Source organism: Periplaneta americana, chromosome 15 (assembly GCF_040183065.1).
Source record: "Periplaneta americana isolate PAMFEO1 chromosome 15, P.americana_PAMFEO1_priV1, whole genome shotgun sequence".
Classification (NCBI taxonomy): Eukaryota; Metazoa; Arthropoda; class Insecta; order Blattodea; family Blattidae; genus Periplaneta; species Periplaneta americana.
The window spans coordinates 8,982,501-9,004,795 of record NC_091131.1 but is presented as its reverse complement, the minus strand read 5'-3'; the positions used below and the strand labels follow the sequence as shown (position 1 = coordinate 9,004,795).

At 35.8% G+C, this 22,295-nt stretch overlaps 1 protein-coding gene across 1 annotated transcript in view; it reads right to left on the bottom strand.

Annotated features, from left to right (window-relative positions):
• Positions 1–22,295, bottom strand: part of LOC138715587 (putative fatty acyl-CoA reductase CG5065) — a 54,161-nt gene that overhangs the window by 11,502 nt on the left and 20,364 nt on the right. Inside the window, exon 4 of the mRNA XM_069848665.1 lies at positions 14,526–14,721. Coding sequence (XP_069704766.1) covers positions 14,526–14,721 — 196 coding nt within the window. The remainder of the gene's footprint in view (positions 1–14,525; positions 14,722–22,295) is intronic.

Here is a 22,295-nt window from a genome sequence, read left to right as displayed (position 1 = left end):
TTTACAAATTATTAGCAAAACTGAAGATTTTTACTATATATTTTTACCAAATTCGACTCTCCAATTTGGACTACAGTTCACATTTTGGATATTTCCAAATAATTAGCAAAACTGAAGATTTTTATTATATATTTTGACAAAATTTGACTCTTCAATTTAGACTGCAGTTGACATTTTTGCACATTTACCAATTTTTAGCAAAATTAAAAATTTTTATTATATATTCTTACAAAAATTGGCTCTTCCATTTAAACTACAGTTGACATTTTTGCATTTTTGCCTACTATAATGATAGAAATATGAAAAATTGTCAACTGTAGTGTAAATTGAAAAGTCAAATTTTGTAAACAGAATTATCATAAAAATCGTCAATTTTGTTAATAATTTGTCCACGTCTGTATTATACAACTATTTAAAATAATTTAAATAAAAGGGCATCGTTACGTAAGGTATTATCACGTGATTTCCCTCTTTTCTAAGACCCTCCTACATAACCACATGGACGGGCAGTAGATAGCATATCTGAATCAATGCGGATCGGGAAGAAGTGAAGATTGAATTTACAGTACGTAACGAACACCGTTATAGAGTAGGTACAGAATTATTTCAAAAGGCGTAGGATTATGGCTCCCTCATGTCGTCTGATTTGAGTGCTTTGCATTATTTCTTTGGGGTTACTGTGAAACAGTTGTGTTTGCTAAACATCCTACATCTTACATAATTGGCTTAGTAGGAAAAGAGGTTTTGTACTACTTAATATTTAGACTACTGTAGTAATTAAATTAAATTTTACATAACTTTTTCTAAGTAGTACACTTTAATTAATTATTTTGCCTGATGTAGTTTTCATGTATGATCATTCACCTCTGCTTCGGCATGTGGACGTGAGGTCAGCAATCGGATGGTCAGTCTTGGCCCTTCATGGGCTGTAGCACCATGGATTTACTTTACTTTTAGTTTCCATGTAGTCTACCACAAGGCCACTCTTATCCGGAATTAGCAGGTATAGAGGAGTCTATATTGAAGGGGTGGTTAGACTGATCCATTACATGGGGTGTACTACGTTAAAATGGCAATATTTGGGTAGAAAAACGATTAAAATGTTATACAAAATAATGGGTATTGATGGACAAAATATGTAAAGAAAATATCAAAGGAAATAAACATTATTTCACGTTAATAATGGGGATTTATGACCAAAATTAAATGAAAATGCCTAAAAAATGACCGAATAAAACAAAAGATGCTGTTATGAGTTGAAACAGACAAAAAAAATGCAAAAAAAAAATCCCTGACAAATATGTCTTAAAACACTCCGTTTATCACATAATATATAAATACTAAAGCACCAATGTTTCTGGCTTACTAGAAAAAAGATGCGATTTCATAAAATCCTAGCCCTAGTTATTATTATACTTGGAGGGCCACAAATCACATTCCAAGAGCTGCAAATGTCTCGCGGGCCCCAGTTAGGGAGGCAGCCACCTGTCCGTCACAGAACTTGAAGGAAGTGGACTTGCTAATTGCGGGCCATCGAGCGTGAAACATCAATAATGGAACAGCTGGCGTGTGGCAGATCATTAATAAACCAGACACAACAGGTTGCGTGATCTGGTGAAGAAACTGTAGCGAAGGAAATTAATACCGAGTTAAGTTTAAAAGCTACTGACAGTCAATAATGTCACAGCTCTATGTGGCCGTCATTATGTCTATGCTGGCAGCAGAGATTTAATGGTAATGTAACCGAGTTCAAACGTTTGTCTCGTTCGCTATAGAAGAGGTGAAATCAGTCGAGACCTGATGACGTCACAACCAATCAATCTATGAGGTCACCAACTCAAGACGATCAGTCATTAAAAATGTGCCATTTTTCATTAGCTAAATGAACATTTGAGCACAAAAAAAATAATTCTTGTCACCGCTGTAGAATAACGGTTAGCATATCTGACCGTGAAACATGCGAACCCTGGTTCAAATTCTCGTTGGGACAAGTTACCTGATTGAGGATGTTCCAAGGCTTTCCCTCAACCAATTGAAGCAGAATTGCTGAGTAACTTTCAGCGTTGGACATGGGATTCATTTCGCCATGATAATTACTTCCCCCCCTCCCGCGTATTTCGGGCTTGTAGAGTCGACTGCGGGCCGCCACTGAACTTGGACCCCATAGTATGTGGTCATTAGTTGCTGGTGGTAGTGCTATGTACTTTTTATTAGTCTTTTTTCTTGTTTTGATGACTGTTACCACCTCTCAGAATATTGAATGCTCTTTTATTTTTAGTAGAAATCACATTCAGCCTATCCTTTCATATTGATGAGCAAAAGTACTTATATCTCGGAAAGTATCAATTTTAGGGCGAATGTTTATTGCTTTCTTTTGTTTTGATGGTTATATTACCACCTCTCAGAATACTGAATGCACTTTTTTTTCGTATAAATCACATTAAACATCTCCTAATAATAATAATAATAATAATAATAATAATAATAATAATAATAATAATAATAATAACAATAATAGTAATAGTAATAATAATAATAATAATATAATAATGGTTTATTTTAACTGGCAGAGTTAAGGCCATTCGGCCTTCTCTTCCACTCAACCAGTATGATAGAAAATTACTACAATGCTATGAATATAACACAATTAATACAATACAATACAATACAATACATAATTAGTGTAATACAATGACAATTCTTTTATCTTCACAAGACCAATAAAATAAGTATGTAATAATAATAATAATAATAATAATAATAATAATAATAATGATAGTCATACCTAAATTAAATTAAATTATTAAACTCGATCACAATTACAACTTCAATTTGACTGCGCCCGTAAGAAATCGTTTAGCCGTGTCTTGAAAGTGGTTATTGTCTGGCAGTCCCTGATCTTCTGAGGTAGAGACTTTCATTCACGGGGTCTGAGACAGTGAAAGAGGATGAATAGTGGGATGTTCTATGGGCAGGAATTGCTAGGATTTGGCTCTCCTGTGACCTGGTGTTTGGATTGTGATTGGAGGATAAGTAGTTAAACCGGGAACGAAAATAATTTGGAGTAGAAGTGTGGAGAACTCGAAACAGAAGAGACAGCGAATGAAGTGATCTACGGTTATTGAGTCGCAGCCATGATAAAGATTTGAACGAGGGCGTAATGTGGTCAAATTTGTGAGCATTGCTGATGTTACAATGTTAATGAAATGCTTATTAGATTTTGTTTTTGTTTCGATGACTGTTGCCACACTTCAGAATATTGAATGCACTTTTTTTTTTAGTAGAAATCACTTAATTATTATAGCTCTGATATTATTATGGTGTAGGCCTACATAGCCTATGATATTTCCGTGTAGGAATTCTGCGTTACCATATAATGAAAGATGGCTAAAACAGAGAAAAATTCTTTCCTGTCACCGGGACTCGAACCCCTGTTCTATCCATCTTTCATTATCTCCAATGGTGTTGATGAAAACTACTTAGTACTCATTTTTCGGAAGATATTAGTTTTAGAGAATCCATTCTCATTAGATTTTTTTCTTGTTTGATGACTACCAACTCCCACAATATTGACTGCTCTTTTTTTTTTTAGTAGAAATCACATTAAGCATCTGCTATGATGTTGATGAACAAGTACACAGATCTCGAAAGATATTAATTTTACGACCATGTTTATTACACTTTTTTCTCGTTTTTATGAATACTGATTTACTTACTTAGCCTACTTATAAATGGTTTTTAAGGAACCCGGAGGTTCATTGCCGCCCTCACATAAGCCCGCCATCGGTCCCTATCCTGTGCAAGATTAATCCATTCTCTACCATCATATCCCACCTCCCACAAATACATTTTAATATTATCCTCCATTCTACGTCTCGGCCTCCCCAAAGGTCTTTTTCCTCCGGCTTCCCAACTAGCACTCTATATGTATTTCTAGATTCGCCCATACGTGCTACATGCCCTGCCCATCTCAAACGTCTGGATTTAATGTTCCTAATTATATCAGGTGAAGAATACAATGCGTGCATTTCTGCGTTGTGTAACTTTCTCCATTCTCCTGTAACTTAACCTCTTAGCCCCAAATATTTTCCTAAGTACCTTATTTTGAAACACCCTTAATACTACCAGATCCCCCCCCCCCACAAAAAATGCTTTTCTTAACATACTGTAAATCGTGGCTTGTCAGACTAAACACTTGAGCGTAGTGCAGTGATGTCAAAGCAAGCGCATTTTTCTGACCTTGACGTCGTGCGCGGGCAGCAAGCGCTAAGTATGGAAAGAGGAAGGTTTGTATATGAATAAGCAACCTGTTGGATTAAGAAAACAGTGGTGCACAAACTCCAATTGGAACGTGAAATTTTATGTCGTTATTTTTATATGGCTTCTTTCTGTTTAATATTATCTATATTGTCTGTAAAACAAAAGTACTAACATTGATTTCTTAATATTGCACTTATGTTTTAAATCTTAATAACATAATAGAGAGTTAAGAAGGAATATTCACTTAAATCCCATAGTAGTATAATATTATACTGTATTAAGTGGATGAAACACATCATTCATAAAGAAAGAGATTGAGTATGACATGATTAGTTGGAATTTATATTGATGGTATCTTTAGCCTTACAATAGTAATCAATAAACTAATCAAAACAATATTACAGTACAAAGCAAAGTTACCTAGGTGCTGTATCTGTTTTTAAGTGTAACTAATATTACATAACAAAACTCTTGCTTTTAAGGTGATATTTGTGAGCAACTTCCTATCATCAGAATATTAAATTCTTTTTTCGAAATCTGCTGAAGCTATAGAGCTGACATTTTTACAACACATGGGCACGTATCTTTTGCTTATGATGTAACAGTAGTTGCTTTGTTAATTCATTTCCTTACAAACAATTTCCATGTGAATATTTTCAAAATGTTCAATACACTATCTTCAGTAATACGTATATACGGTATATTAGATTTACGATAACATTCTGTAAGGCTACTAAATAAATAGGCCTATACCTGAAAATTTCACTTTTCTATACGAAAAGTTGAGAAAATATTTCTTTTGAATAAAAAAATCAAACTTGTGAAAAATGAGCATTAAAATTAAAACTTACATTCTTCTAATGCACTTATACTTCTCAGGCAAATCTAAAAATTAACATGGATACAGTTTTAATAAGTTCTCTTCCCTTTATCTATTGAATCAGTGCTGGCCTTCCCTGAATATAGCTCGACCAAGCGGCATAATATACCACCTCTTTCGTCTGTCTCTTTCCTCTTTCCGCTGTAAAGCGCTCAGGCTCTCCTGGGCTCTAAAGCGCGCGCTTGCTTCTGTGGGCATCAATTGACATGCCTGGCGTAGTGCGTAAGTGTGTATTTCCGAGAGTTGTCCATATCGAAGAGATTTAAATATTGACAGATTAATAATTGAAACTATTCCACTAATAGGCCATAACACTTCGCTTCAATATGGCGTAGTTGTAAAGCCGGATTATGCAGTTTCAGATGTGATGTGTTGTAAAGAAACTCAAAATGATTAACTGTGTTTACAGTTTTGTCTGGAGTTTGATGTACGGATGTCCGGAGAGCTCTTATGGCGAAGTGCATCAACATTGATTAAAAACGCAGTAATCATAGATTACGAAACGACGGTTAAACAGTAGCCGTGGTTAAAATGTAATTTATGTGCACCATTCATAATCACCGATTACTAAAACACGGCTAGCTGACACCTCATTTAACCAGAGTAAAGTCTATGATGGTACATTGTTTCTACAAAATGACTAAAGGAAAGCATCCATACCGCTGCAAAGATAATAGTCAACGTCTAAAAACGACTGCGCTCACTATGTTCTACATAGAAATGAACGTATCCTACATTTTCGCGTTGCATTTGTTTGCCTTTGGGCGCTGTTATTTTTGTGAGTTCCATTTCTTTGTTTTTCAGTACTGTTAGGTTAAAATCGTACAGAATGGAAAATTGAGTCCAAAAATGATTATATCCCAATGTTAGGTTGAAGTATCGATAGACTTAATTACTAGATTTAAATGTATTATATAAAAAAGATGGAATATCCATAAAGGAAAAGGATGCAGAAAATTGGTAGGAATGTGTGTACAATCTTGGACCCCATTTACACCAGGGAATTGTGCATTATCCTAAGATCCATCCATAACCTCTCTTTGTTCAGCCAGTGACATAGAGAAAGAGATACCGGTATTCGAGTATTCCCTCTTAAAATACAGAAAATAACAGTTACATAGAATAGTAATACAAGCAGCCGATCCGTAGGAGAAATATGATTGTTCTTGTGTTATTTCAAGTAATCCATTTGTAGATTTTGATAAACGAAATCCCTCCTGAAATTTTCTGTCACCTAATTCCTCGTAAGAATTCTCTCTTTCCACTAAAGAACCTTCACACTCACGCTCTATCCAAGTAATTCAAGTACTGTACAATAATAATCGTCTTCGAAATAATCACCTGTGGTTATGGCCGCCATTTTGCTTTACTTGCTCTACTAATCGCTGGTTATCTCCTTTAACCGCTCATATTTGGCCGGTTAGAGATTACTGTGGTTAACCTCCTATTTAAGTCGCAACCGAGGTCGATCCACCGTAAAAATGCTTAATCAGGGATTAGGTGACAATTTTAACCGATGGTTACACTAACCGACGTTGATGCACGTGGGCATTAGAGCGGGAAGCAGATCACGGAAGGTGACGAGGGAAAGTTTAAAGACTGTGAATGATATTCTTACTTCCTTCGTGACCTCGAGTAGTGGAGAAAGTCTTTGACCATCCTGTAATTTGCTTCTACCAAAGAGAATGTAGTCAATAGAACGAAACTGAGATAAACTGCTCAGATAAAGGAACATCAGCTGCAAACAACATCTTTCAGGCGATCAGTTTCCGAATAAGACAAACAAACGGCATGTCGTACCCGTCAGAGACCATAAACGACTGAGACAGACATTTTACGAGACAGTGGCCAAACTAATGGTAGTTAGAACAAGTACATTATGGATGGTTACATGTAGCACGATTCAACCTGTGGAAACGAGTTTTCTCCGATATCAACGACTGCGTAACAAGAGTCGACACGGAAATGAAGACGTAATAAAAATAAAATACATGTAATCGGCATCTTCACACAATTCTCAGCATGTTTCATGTATTTCTCAGCCCTTTAGTGCTCTCTCATCCTAACAATGATATTACTGAAAATTTCTCTGGAGGGCGTTACATTTTGTGATGAGGGTACTAAGGAAAGGCTCTGATAAATCCAAAGAGATTGCATATAAATCACTAGTTCGTCCAGTAATGGAATATGGTGCTGCATGTTGGGATCCTTACAGATTAGAACATATAAAAACACTGGAAAAGATTCAAAAACGGGCTCTCAAGTGTTATCGTAATAATTCACCATTATAATGGGACACACTCACTAACCGGAGAACGCGAATTCTATTATGCGCAATGTTCAAAACATACAGAGGTGAAACTGCCTGGAGAGAAATAAAAAATAGGTTGCAGCCGCCAAATTACTCTTCAAGGAACGACCACTCATATAAATTGAGGGAAAGATGACAGAGGACGGACACTGGAAAGTTTTCTTTTCTCAATCGTACTATCAGGGACTGGAATGCTTTACCTGCAGACTTACTAAAGGCTTTACCAACAACCAAAAATGTATTTAAAATAGGTTTTAGGACTTTACTAATAGACGGTAGTAACTATTTAAAAGGTGTAATTGATATCTTGTTATTTGAAGTGTTCTATCAGTGAGGAAGTGTGTTGTGTCAGTGAAGTGTGTAGTGTCAGTGAAGTCTATTGTGTAAGTGAAGTGTGTTGGTGTCAGTGAAGTGGCTGTGCAAAGTATTTGAACAGTGAAATGGTTAGAAGTGTTACTGAAATCAGGCAGAATCGGTGCAGTGAGTGAGTTGACAGCGAAATAAGTGTAGTGCCGAAAGGTACTTGTGCACGTATGAACCTGTCACACTCGTGGGTCTTAGTTCGAACTTAGGGTTAAGATACAAATTAGATTAGATTTAGTTAAATGTTATTTTAAGTGACCATGCTTCATTTAATTTAGGATGCTCCTTGTTATTATTATTTTATTATTATTATTGTTATTATTATTAATTATTGTTTTTTATTAGTTGTGTTTATTATTAATTGTCATTATTGAGTGTAATTAGTTACCACTGCTACCGAGTATATACCCATTTGCAGTGTGAATAAATACATATACATACACATACATTCATAAATCAGTCGGCTTTCAAATTCATCACGATGCTGGTATGGCCGAAATTTCATGAGAAAATTTCTAACCCATTAGGGCTCCACTTAGCGCGCATTCCGTAATGGTAGTGCTAGACATGATGCCTTAGGCGAGACTCACACTGCGACAAACAAACTGTTCCAGGCTGCTCGAAACTAAATGTTTGTTGCTGTTTGAAACGTCTTCAATACATACTGCAGCAACCAAGAGTCTTTAAGTTAAAATATGTAATAATTTCGTAAATTTGTTATAAAAACAACTTTTTATTAACACATGAAAGTTTAAAAGTTATTTGTATAACTTACTTACTTACTTACTGGCTTTTAAGGAACCCGGAGGTTCATTGCCGCCCTCACATAAGCCCGCCATTGGTCCCTATCCTGAGCAAGATTAAACCAGTCTCTATCATCATATCTCACCTCCCTCAAATCCATTTTAATATTATTAATTTGTATACTTACTTACTGGCTTTTAAGGAACCCGGAGATTCATTGCCGCCCTCAATAAGCCCGCCATTGGTCCCTATCCTGAGCAAGATTAATCCATTCTCTATCATCATATCCCACCTCCCTCAAATCCATTTTAATATTATCTTCCCATCTACGTATCGGCCTCCCCAAAGGTCTTTTTCCCTCCAGCCTCCCAACTAACACTCTATATGCATTTCTGGATTCGCCCATACGTGCTACATGTCCTGCCCATCTCAAACGTCTGGATTTAATGTTCCTAATTATGTCAGGTGAAGAATACAATGCGTGCAGTTCTGTGTTGTGTAACTTTCTCCATTCTCCTGTAACTTCATCCCTCTTAGACCCAAATATTTTCCTAAGCACCTTGTTCTCAAGCACCCTTAACCTATTATTTTTATTTATATATAAAAAAAACTCCGTAAATTTCCGTAAATGATAATGAATTTCTGTAAAAAGAAAAACTGTTTTGGATAGCCTACATGTCATCTCTAATATTTACTTTATCACTTGAGTATGTCTATATGTCACGAGAAAATAATCCGTTCAGTTTTTTAAGTGTATCTCTATTTTGTCTTATCTTACTCACATGAACGACTATCAATTTTCAAGTAATATTATAATTCATATGTGGGCATCATTCATGGATAAATTTACTCTTAGATACTGGTTACGAATAAAAATTCGTTTAACTGCTAAGGAGAAATCCTTTCTCAGCTTCCTCCAAGGCTTTTTATCCCTGGCTATCATCCTTCAGATCTTGACCCCAAGCCTCTTCACATCGTCCGTCACGCAATCCACCCATCTAAGCTTGCAAAGTAAAACAAGGGGACGGAAATGACGTCGGTTGCTGACGGAAGTGAAGTGAAAATCTCTCTCTCACTGTCTCCATGGAGAAATTTAAAGAAACATAACTATTCTACAAGACCCAAACTTACAAGCAAACATTCTCATGCGGGCAGATAAAAAGCTATTTTTTTTCTTTCACCATGTTAATAATGTCAAAACAAGTGCTTATACAAATTTTTAGATAATCGAGCGCAAGTACGAAGGCCTTAAAATAAGTTTCAGTGGGGCCGTTTACAGAAAGAAAACAAAACTTCACGGAAAGATTTATTGGAACAGATACAGCAGTTGTTGAGCTATTTTTCAACATATTCCCACAGGAATTGAGACATTTGTCATACTGTGGGATTATTCTTCGTTAAATGTTGACGTCTTGTGTTGCTATGCATTCGGTTGCGTTACAGTCCAAGTTCAACATCGGAATAACGATACGAACTTCCTAGCTGTCATTACAATGGAAATGAAACATTTTCTTGGAAACAATTATGGGTTTAATATTATGTGCCACATACGAGATATGCTATTACATTCACAAAGTAGTTGTTTTTTTATTTATTTTATTTGGTTATTTTACGACGCTGTATCAACATCTAGGTTATTTAGCGTCTGAATGAAATGAAGGTGATAATGCCGGTGAAATGAGTCCGGGGTCCAGCACCGAAAGTTGCCCAGCATTTGCTCGTATTGGGTTGAAGGAAAACCCCGGAAAAAACCTCAACCAGGTAACTTGCCCCGACCGGGATTCGAACCCGGGCCACCTGGTTTCGCGGCCAGACACGCTGACCGTTACTCCACAGGTGTGGACAAGTAGTTGTTCATCTGTTGATAGTAAGATATACTGTATTATATTTCAGATTTATTCCAGTAACGTCTTGTGACGTAGAACGAATATTTTCGGAGTACAAATATTTTTTTTTTTTTAATAAAAGGAGTATTTCTTTTGATAAAATGAAAATGTTTATTGTTATTTGTTATAATGAAGCTAGAATCATAATAATACTTTCTATGTTATTTTTATATGTATGGGTAAATTATTTACTTTAAATTGGGAGTTACGAAGTTTATAATTACAAATTATTGCTTTTTTATTATTCTTTTATTATTTTCTTGTTCTAAGGCTGTGGACGATTGGAGCACATGTTCGGTTACCACCCGGTTGTATATGTTTGTTGTTTTGGTTCACTGACATTGAGATATAGATATAGATACAGATATAGATATATTCTGTAGAGATATTGTCACAGTCTACTATATACAGTCGCGAAGCTCAATATGTAGTAAAAATGCAAACATGGGTAGTTGCCCACCACTAGGATCGCTACTATCGCCTCATCATCGCAGATCTCTCTCCTAGCAGCCGACAAAATATGTTACACTTTCGTTGTCGTGTTCTTTTGGAAAAATTAACACCTTCCTTCCATTATTGAAATATAAAATGCATAAAGTTAATTTATTATTTTAATGAAGTATATTAAATTCCACCATAAACTCGAAGATACCTGCAAGAAATAAGTTAATATAATTTTTGTTTGTGCAAAACGAACTGAAATTTACTATAATCGCTTCACTCATTCAAGATTATAGCGATAATTAACTATGAAACCAATAAATATTAATTTGCATTTCCCTTTACAACAATAATAATGGAAATATGAATTAATGGAGTAACTTACGTGTACCGGTACTTGTAGTGTAGGCTTACTTAGTTAACAAAGTGGGATGAGGTTAAGCAATAATAATCACACCAGAATTGGAAATAAAACGTGATCAATAAATTTTATTGTAACAGACTTTTTCTACCTCTCTAGTAAAGCAACAAATAAAAATAACAACAAAATTAACAGCTATAATTAAAAACATATCCTTTGAAAAAACAAAAGTAGGCCTAAGCAATAATAATCCCACCAGAATTGAAAATAAAACGTGATCAATAAATTTCATTAAAACAAACTTAATTTTCCTACGTCTTTAGTAAAATAACACATAAAAATAATAACAAAATTAATAGCTACAATTAAAAATATATCCTCTGAAAAAAAAAAAAGTAAACCTAACCTTTATTTCTCTGGAAATTTAGCAGCCTAAGTGACAGAACTTTAACCGGTATCAAATGTCCTTTCGGTTAGACTGAAACATTTCATTGTGAAATTTAAGGATATAATGTATTCTAACAGTCACAAAGAATTTCAAATTAACAGTTTTGTTTCTGCACAGCATTCTTGTGGAAACCCAGGAACCTTTCTGAATCTTTCGGAAATCGGAAAAGGATAACTCTGGCCTCTTTCTCTTACTGTTGCTACAATTTATAGCACTACAAACGTCTCCTCCTTGTCCCATATTATTATTCCAATTATTATATTTTAGCCATTAACATTTTCATTACAACCAATAACGAACATTTCACAAGCATCAATGTGAAATACGCAACGAGCTAGCACTCGATAGAAATACGACACAGTCCAAAGTCGACCATGGACAGTCTATTGTTTCTAGTTGCTAATCGCTTGGAGCGCTTTATCATGAGATTTGCAAAAAAAACACCTCAAGTTTCGCGACTGTATATAGTAGACTGTGGTATTGTCCAAGCTACATAACTTAATAGTTTTGGTACCAGCTTACTAGCTCTGCTCATTAATAGTTCAGTGTGAGTGTTTTTGAATAAGCTATGTACAAAACTATGGAAATAATATGGCATGGTGTGCCTATGGGGTTCTCTCAAATTATGAGCATTTTTTTGCGATAAAAAGTTTACCTCGAGGCTTGACCTCATCCTGTCCCTTATAGACATTCTGAAAACTTGGTAACATTATGACTAGGGCTAGGGTTTTGATGAAATTGCATCTTTTTTCTAGTAAGCCAGAAACATAGCCGCTTTAGTATTTATGTTATGTGATAAACCGAGTGTTTTAGGACATATTTTTAGGACATTTTTTGCCTGTTTGAGCTCATAAGAGCATCTTATGTTTTATTCTGTCATTTTTGAGGCATTTTCATTTAATTTTGGCCATAAATCCCCATTATTAATGTAAAATAATGTTTATAACCTTTGATATTTTCTCTACATATTTTGTCCATTAATACCCATTATTTTGTATTATATTTTAATCGTTTTTATACAAAAATATAGTCATTTTAACGTAGTACACCCCATGTAATGAATCAGTCCAACCACCCCTTCAATATAGACTGCTAGTTCCGGATAAGAGTGGCCTTGTGGTGGGCTACATAGAAACTACATCAGGTAAAATAATTAATTAAAGTGTACTACTTAGAAAAAATTATGTAAAATTAAATAAACTTAAGTGTTGGTACTAGAATTTAATTTAATTACTAGTCTAAATATTAAGTAGTACAAAACCTCTTTTCCTACTAAGCCAATTGTGTAAGATCAGTTTTAGGGCATTTTTAAGGACTTTTTTTAAAAGATTTTTAGATCATAAATGCATTGTTTTAGGACATTTTTTCATGATTTATAGGTCATCAAAATCCTAGCCCTAATTACGACACACACACGGAATTGTGGTGGGTCTGGGTATAGAGTTTCTTCTTTGTTTTATTGGGTTATTTTACGACACTGTATCAACAAGGTTATTTAGCGTCTGAATGAAATGAAGGTGATAATGCCGGTGAAATGAGTCCGGGGTCCAGCACCGAAAGTTACCCAGCATTTGCTCGTATTGGGTTGAGGGAAAACCCCGGATAAAACCTCAACCAGGTAACTTGCCCCGACCGGGATTCGAACCCGGGCCACCTGGTTTCGCGGCCAGACGCGCTGACCGTTACTCCACAGGTGTGGACTTCATCTTTGTTATATTTATCCACCAACTAAGAATCTTTCACGAGCTGGAAACCTGCTCTGGGACCAGTATAAGCTTACTTTCTCATTAACTGCATGCCATGCTTATGTTTTCCTGCCATAAAGTTAATTGCCCTCGACCGGTTTGGACGCATAGCGGTTCTTGAGTCCAGAAGCAAATTAGCCACGCAACATAGGGGTCAACATGCACACTGACTTCTTCTTCATGGTTCATCAATTGAATATCGATTATTTATTGTTGTAGCTAAGATCTTTTAATTAAGAGTGAACTGAATGTTCGCGGAGTAATGGCATGAATTGAAATAGCATGGATAAATATATAATAGGATGCGAAACTGCGGTCAGCACCATCTGGCGGCGGGGGGCTGAAATAAGATGATCAGCGCCCAACGTCGTAGGTGGTGAACATTAGAACTACATGTTGAGTGCATTACCCAGAGTTCTCTATTTATCCATTCGAGATATTGTTCGAGGAGTCAAAATGGCAGACAGAAATTTGTTAATAAGTGAACATAAAGTGATACTACGTCTGTGTATAAACAGTGATGTTTATGGAGACGTTGTAAAAATAGTGTTGTTGAATGTATTGTAAAGTAATAGTAATATAATAAATTGAACTATCTAAGTAGTTCTTGCAGACTTTTCCATTGCGCTGTACAATAAATACCCAAAGAATACAATCCCAATTATCTAATCTTTTGCTTTATTTTTTGTCTCTGTCTGGTTATATTTTAATTGGGTAGTGTAAAATAGATCGTCTCTTTTATCTTCCTGTTGGCTCCGGTAAGAATTTTCAGTAGAAGATGCTGTGAGTAATAAAAATGTAGATTTTTTTTAATTGGATTAGTTTTGAATATCGATGAGGGTGGGAGGGGAGGGAATGCTTTGTACACAGTTTAACAGTTTCGTCACCAGGTGCGCTGCTAAATGCATGGAGTAATTAGTTACTCTTTTCGCTACTTGGTGCGCTTCTAAATGTAATAACGCCCCTCTTCCCAAGAGGTGGCAGGAAGATCAATTTCTACAGCAGCGCCTCTAGTATGTGTTACGGGAAACTCTGTAAGTTTCGCATCCTTTTATATATTCATCCATGGAAATAGTCGCGTCTCACCTCTTGACGGCGGCGCTCCAGGCCGCAGCTATGAGCAGGTTGGCCACGTGGTCGCAGGGCACCAGATCGGCCACGAAGTCAGGTTCGGCACACGAGACGCGGAACACGCCCTTGCCAGCCCCCGCGATGAAGGCGAAGCCCCCAGTGTGCACGTTGTCGATCCACCCCGACATCGGCTCCTTCGCCGTTCCCAGCACTGCAAACCACATCAACGAAACCATTAAATGTTATATACTTACTTCAATAATAACTAACATTTTCTTGCGCCAAAAATAACATAAGCCAACATAGTACAGGGACATCATTTTATTTTTAATAACATTTTTAGTATTAACCTGGCTATATCTTTGGATTAAATGTCTAGAACCGGAAACACCGCTTGCTACCCCCTTCCAAGGCTGGAGTTCGGTGATACTGGCGTAAAATACAAACAGATCACTTTACTAGGTATAGGAGGGAAGAAAAGTAGTTCATCCATTTATGTAAACTAGGAAATATCGCGATTTTGAGTTTGATAATTTTCATTAGATTTTTGTTTAATCAAAATACAGTACAGTATCAACACTTACTGTTTTTACTCACGAATTGAGCTATCCATTCGGACGTATTAATTATGCAGTGTATATTGTACTGTCAAAGCACATTAGCGTACAATATAGAGAATGAAGTTAAATTGAAAAATAATCATAATATGAATATTTAAACACATTTTTGAAAATGGTGACCGTTCATTTCGATACAGGCTTTAGTTCTTTTGTGCATATTATCCCACTATAGACTATTGTACCTAATTCCAATTACCAGTTTCGTCCTTCGTACGAATAACTCATGTTGAAATAATTCTATACCTACTCTATAAAAGAGTACCTTACGTACTGTAAATTTAATCTTCACTTCTGCCCGATCCGAAAAGATAAAATTACTCAAAAATGCTATCTACTGTCTGTTCAAGTGGTTTTGTCGCAGGGTCGTAGAAAGGAGGGGAGGATCACGTGACAGTTACTTAACGAAACCCTTTTATTTAACTTATTTTAAACAGTTTTATAATATTACGTAGACGTCCAATTCCTAACAGAAATTAATGTTAAAAAAAAAACTAAGACAGCCCAGCTACTAGACTTTACAGAGGGGCGAACAGAAGCAGGTGGGGGAAGCCGGGATGCGACGTAGGCAAACGGACGGCAGTACCTGTACGAAAATATGATTCAATATTGAAAGCTCTTTCGTCACTGGAAAACGCGAACATATTTCTGGAACGTACTATACTCACTAACTCAGTAAGTACTGCATACGCGGCCTGGGTTCTGTGAGTAGGACGGTTGGAAGTTTACTAGTAGAGGGGGTGAGAGTGAAGTACATTCAAAAACTCAGGTACAATAAAAATTGAAGTAAAAATAAAATTATGTCCCTGTACAATATAACATTATTATTATTAAAGAGGGGCAAAGGCTGATTGAAATTTCCCGGTCTCTGATAGGGTCAAATCCCTGACAAAACTAATATTTAACCCTTGCGGTGAATTTCGGTGAAGTTCGGAGGACCTAATTACTCAAATCCACTCTCCTCACCTCCACGCTGGGCCCCCCCCCTGGGATTTTTTTTTAAATGCGAAAGAGGAAGTGGTGTGGGGAAAGAAACGGGAAGCTACCGCATTTATCTTTCCCAAGAAAAACTGCAAACATGGCATGATGAGTCTTTCCACCGTAAAAGATTCCGTACGTAAACTATCCACAATTCGTCTAGTGAAGTGCTTTGTATGCAGGGTGGCATTGTATGAGACAGAAACATGGACATTACGATGAAGTGAAGAGAAGCGAATAGAAGAATTTGAAATGTCGATATGGAGAAGAATGGAACGTGTGAAGTGGACAGACAGAATAAGAAATGAAGCTATGTTGGAAAGAGTGGGTGAAGAAAGAATGATGCTGAAACTGATCAGGAAGAGGAAAAGGAATTGGTTAGGTCATTGGCTGCGAAGAAACTGCTTACTGAAGGATGCACTGGAAGGAATGGTGAACGGGAGAAGAGTTCGGGGCAGAAGAAGATATCAGATGATAGACGACATTAAGATATACGGATCATATGAGGAGACAAAGAGGAAGGCAGAAAGTAGGAAAGATAGGAGAATCCTGGGTTTGCAGTGAAAGATCTATCCTTGGGCAGAACACTAAATGAATGAATTAATAATACTTACAAATGGCTTTTAAGGAACCCGAAGGTTCATTGCCGCCCTCACATAAGCCCGCCATCGGTCCCTATCCTGTGCAAGATTAATCCAGTCTCTATCATCATATCCCACCTCCCTCAAATCCATTTTAATATTATCCTCCCATTTACGTCTCGGCCTCCCTAAAGGTCTTTTTCCCTCCGGTCTCCCAACTAACACTCTATATGTATTTCTGGATTCGCCCATACGTGCTACATGCCCTGCCCATCTCAAACGTCTGGATTTAATGTTCCTAATTATGTCAGGTGAAGAATACAATGCGTGCAGTTCTGCCTTGTGTAACTTTCTCAATTCTCCTGTAACTTCATCCCGCTTAGCCCCAAATATTTTCCTAAGCACCTTATTCTCAAACACCCTTAACCTATGTTCCTCTCTCAAAGTGAGAGTCCAAGTTTCACAACCATACAGAACAATCGGTAATATAACTGTTTTATAAATTCTAACTTTCAGATTTTTTGACAGCAGACTAGATGATAAAAGCTTCTCAACCGAATAATAACACGCATTTCCCATATTTATTCTGCGTTTAATTTCCTCCTGAGTGTCATTTATATTTGTTATTGTTGCTCCAAGATATTTGAATTTTTCCACCCCTTCGAAGGATAAATCTCCAATTTTTATATTTCCATTTCGTACAATATTCTCGTCACGAGACATAATCATATACTTTGTCTTTTCGGGATTTATTTCCAAACCGATCGCTTTACTTGCTTCCAGTAAAATTCCCGTGTTTTCCCTAATCGTTTGTGGATTTTCTCCTAACATATTCACGTCATCCGCATATACAAGAAGCTGATGTAACCCGTTCAATTTCAAACCCTGCCTGTTATCCTGAACTTTCCTAATGGCATATTCTAAAGCGAAGTTAAAAAGTAAAGGTGAATTAATAATAATAATAATAATAATAATAATAATAATAATAATAATAATAATAATAGCGTATTACCTGGGAAAGATAAAGGAATTACATCTACTCTCACTGGAAAAAATGTAACACCTGGATTAGCAATGAGAAAGGTCTATCTTGTGGCCAATGGACCGAGGCCATTAAATGAGCACCAATGTTATCGCAGTTAGATCTCTCCCCGGTAGAAGCCTTAGCAATACCCATTGCAGGAGATGCAATGAGCTTGAAACGTTACCCCACGTGCTAGGTTTCTGCCCTCAGGGCGAATTACTGCGAATTGACAGACATAACACAGTCCGCTCAATAATTGCTAACAGATTAAAGGAACATGGTGAATACGAAGTATATGAGGAAGTTCAATGGAAGGATCTACACGGCGTGCTGACATAATAATTGACCGAGATAAAAAATTTGTCCCATTCTTGACCCCACTGTAAGGTTCGAAATTAATGAAGAACAACCAAAGCAGGTACATGAGGAGAAACGCGCTATTTACCTTCCATGCTGTGATGATCTCAGTCATAAATATAATATTGAAGGTTGGAATGTCATTGGACTTATGTTTGGTGCGCGAGGAACAATTCCTAAATTTACATTGGAGATCCCCAGAAAATTAAAGGTTCCTGAAAAGACTCTTCAGACAATTGCATCAACCATTTTAAAATCTTCATTGAACATCATCAATCACCATCTCTATTCATCTTTATAAAATTCAATTATGTTATTTATTTTCAATACATTTTTATCGTTTTGATAGCTATCGCATCTTGTCGCAGAATTTTTTTTAAATTTCATTACGTATTTTTTAACATTAATTTATCATTTTCTTTTTTGTTCATTTGAATTGATTAGGATGCCGATATTTAAAATCCAAGATTTGGATGGCTATCATTTCGATATATATATATATATATATATATATATATATATATATATATATATATATATATATATATAATAGAACCGACGGTTCCAGCATATATTGACAGAAATAGGTGTTGTTTCTTAAGTTAATTCAACGAAATAATTTATCAAGAACAGCCATGACACTGTCTCTAGACATAGAACGATGCAACAATCAAGCTGCTATTGTTAACAAACTGCAATCGCATTTATTTGTACCAAAAATGGGGAGTCGAGACCTGGCATGTGAGCTGCGCGAGAGGAGAAAGAATGAGTCATCAGAAAGAGAGTTTATTTCATGATGGTTAATATACGAATCTACCAACATGGAAGTTCATTTCAGATTAAATCTATCTTCCCCCTCCATACACATTGTTTTTTTTATTTAATTAACTAGCCGTACCCGTGCACTCCGCTGCACCCATTAGAAATAAATATAAAGTAATTACATAATTAAAATAGGACATTAGATCCAGGGAACTTTCGTGTTTGATAGAAGGATAAATCGTTTAATATGTTACTTAATTTAAATTGCATCCAAATAATTAAAATGCGATCATTTTGGTCCAGAGACACTCATTTGGTGCAATGACAATTCCTTTAACATGTTTCTTAATTTTTATTACATGCAACCATAGCTTAATGAAGATTGACATCATTTAGATTTAATGTGTATATTTTATTTTAGTTGTTATAGGTTTCCATTGAATTATGGTAATAACTTAATTTTAACCCTTGTTTTCTACGTATTCAGTAAATGGCGCTTGGCCCACTATGGTTCTGAACCCTTCAAATAACTTAAATTATATTATATAATATTACATATTATATTATATTATATCAGAAGTTACTGTAATAACATTATAGCATTATGTCCATCTAGAGAAACTACACTTTCCAATGGTGAAATAATAATTAATTATACAAATCGGTTAATTTAGCTTCCGATATTACTTCATACAAACACACAAACATTCTCTGTAGGCCATCTTTCATAGCTTTCGATTGTTGCTATCCAAGGCCCCTTATAGACGAAGTCATTTATTTTTTAATTCATTACACGCCTTAGATGGCAGTTATTTTAATTTTAAAACTGATTTATCTCATTAAATATCAGTGCTATCAAACTTTTTCAAGGAATAAAACTTATCGCAAATTATGTTTAAAGAAAGTTTTGTTATGTAACATGTTTCACAAAAATCAATAATAAGCGAGATATTTCGATTTATTTAATTCAGGCCCCCTTATAACCCCCCTTTTAAATAAAGTATTTTGAATGCCATATAGCCTAAAATCTAAGTTACAACGAACTTAATTTATATTCCAATTTTTATCGAAATCCGTTCAGCCATTATCGCGTGAAAAGGTAACAAACATACAGACAGACAGACAGACATACAAACAAAAATTTCAAAAAAGCGATTTTCGGTTTCAGCGTGGTTAATTATATATGTTAGGACCAATTATTTTTGGAAAATCGAAAATTACCAGAAAAATTTCGGCTACAGATTTATTATTAGTATAGATTATATTTAATTAATTATACAAGATAGACGTCCAAAGTGCAAAGTGTTACTTAGCTGGCAAAACTTGAATCTCTGACTCATTAAGTATATCCATACCTTATGTGGTATTCATCTGGATGAAGTGCATGTACCGGTTGAAGTTTATGAGTCAGATGACGTTTGTTTAAACCTCTATGAACTATTGTTTTCGGAAATCTTAACTGTCGGGCACATTTACGAACTTTGGATTCTGAACAAATGCTCTTCGTATGGCTTCTACCGTTTCATCATTTGTCGATGATTTTCCAGTACGATTTTTGTCCAATAGGCTTCCAGTCTCTTTTAACTGTCTATCCAATGACTAATGTTATTCTTGTGTGGTGGTCCTTGTGAAATAACGACGAAATTCATGTCATACACGAGCCACAGATTCAAATTTTGCCAGCCACAAAACACATTGCACTTTTCTTTGAACATCCATCTTGTGTAATTAATTGTAACAATGAAAATTATTGCATTTGTTCGATTGTTACTGTATTTTATTTCCTTCTGTGTCTCAAACAGACGAAAAACTTTGAGAGTTTTATTTTCATCTGGCACCAAAATTGCATTTCTGTCTCTCTTCATTAAAAAAATACAATCCTCTGAAACCTTACCATGACTTTTGGGACACAGTATAATACTATACTGTAATTATATCAATGATAGCCTATCTATCTCTATATTAATATTTAATGGCACGCATTTACACTCGATTTAACATGCAATTTTTTTGCACGTTGTGATATTACAAGGGCAATAAATATTTAAATGTTATAAAAGTTGACATAATTTATTTATAGTTTCTGACGTCTTTATTTTGTTATCATTTAGCATATAGTTTTACCTTACTACCCTTTCTTTACTGTTTTTATGCTCGACCATGCCGAAATGTAGTAAATTATACACCTGGTAGTAACCCTTTAATGGACCTCATTAAAGTACACCTATTCATTAAAGTTCAGGTTTTCCACCAATCAGAAAGCAATATGAAAGCGCAAGTATCGATTATTCTCGGATATGCAATCGAAAGACAACTAGCGAAACGTCACGGAGGCTGGAAATCCAATACTGTCGCAGAAGGTTATGTTCTGTTACTATAATAATTAGCGTTAATTGTAAATAATATTCAAATAAATTCAATTTGTTCATCTCGTTTTTCAATGTATAAATCAATTTCCAGGTTATATCAAGATTAATGTTCATTTTACTCTCTAGATTATATCAAGGTCAATGACATTTGTTCCTCGGAAAAAATCAATACTTTCGCGTCTGCGCACATTTCATAATTTACGAGACTGCACGAGGTCACTTCCGCTCCCCAGTCAGATAAGAATAATATGAATACTTATGAATAATTTCAAGTTAGAAATACGGTCGAGCATAAAAAGTCGTATGAAACTTGCCTATAATGGTAATTAAGACGCTCGTATGAAAATTATGAAACTCGCTTGCGCTCGTTTCATAAACATACTCGCGTCTTAATTACTATCATTATAGGCTCGTAGCATAATGTACTATTAACGTATCGCGAGTTATTCAACAGTTTAGCAAATCGTTTTCTGTGAGGTCCGTTACGTGTATGATGTATCCGTTACTAAGGAACTGATAGTTTATGGAACGGAGAAATTTGGAGTGATACAAGTATCCAACAGGTTTGGAGCTCCCCAAAGTCTATGTCTCTGGTGTTTATTGCGAAAATTGATTTTTAATCGGTTATTTAACAACACTGTATCAACTGAAGGGTTACCTGGCGTCAGTGGTATTGCTGACAGCAAAATAGTACTTGGAGAGATGAATTCTAGGTTGTCTATGGAATTATCTGACATTCACTTTATAATTGAAAAAAATACAAACCAGGTAATCGACCAAAGCGAGGTTTGGAACCCACGCCCTAGCGCCAAAAATACAAACCAGGTAATCGACCAAAGCGAGGTTTGGAACCCACGCCCTAGCGCCAAAAATACAAACCAGGTAATCAACCAAAGCGAGGTTTGGAACCCACGCCCTAGCGCCAAAAATACAAACCAGGTAATCGACCAAAGCGAGGTTTGGAACCCACGCCCTAGCGCCAAAAATACAAACCAGGTAATCGACCAAGCGAGGTTTGGAACCCACGCCCTAGCGCCAAAAATACAAACCAGGTAATCAACCAAAGCGAGGTTTGGAACCCACGCCCTAGCGCCAAA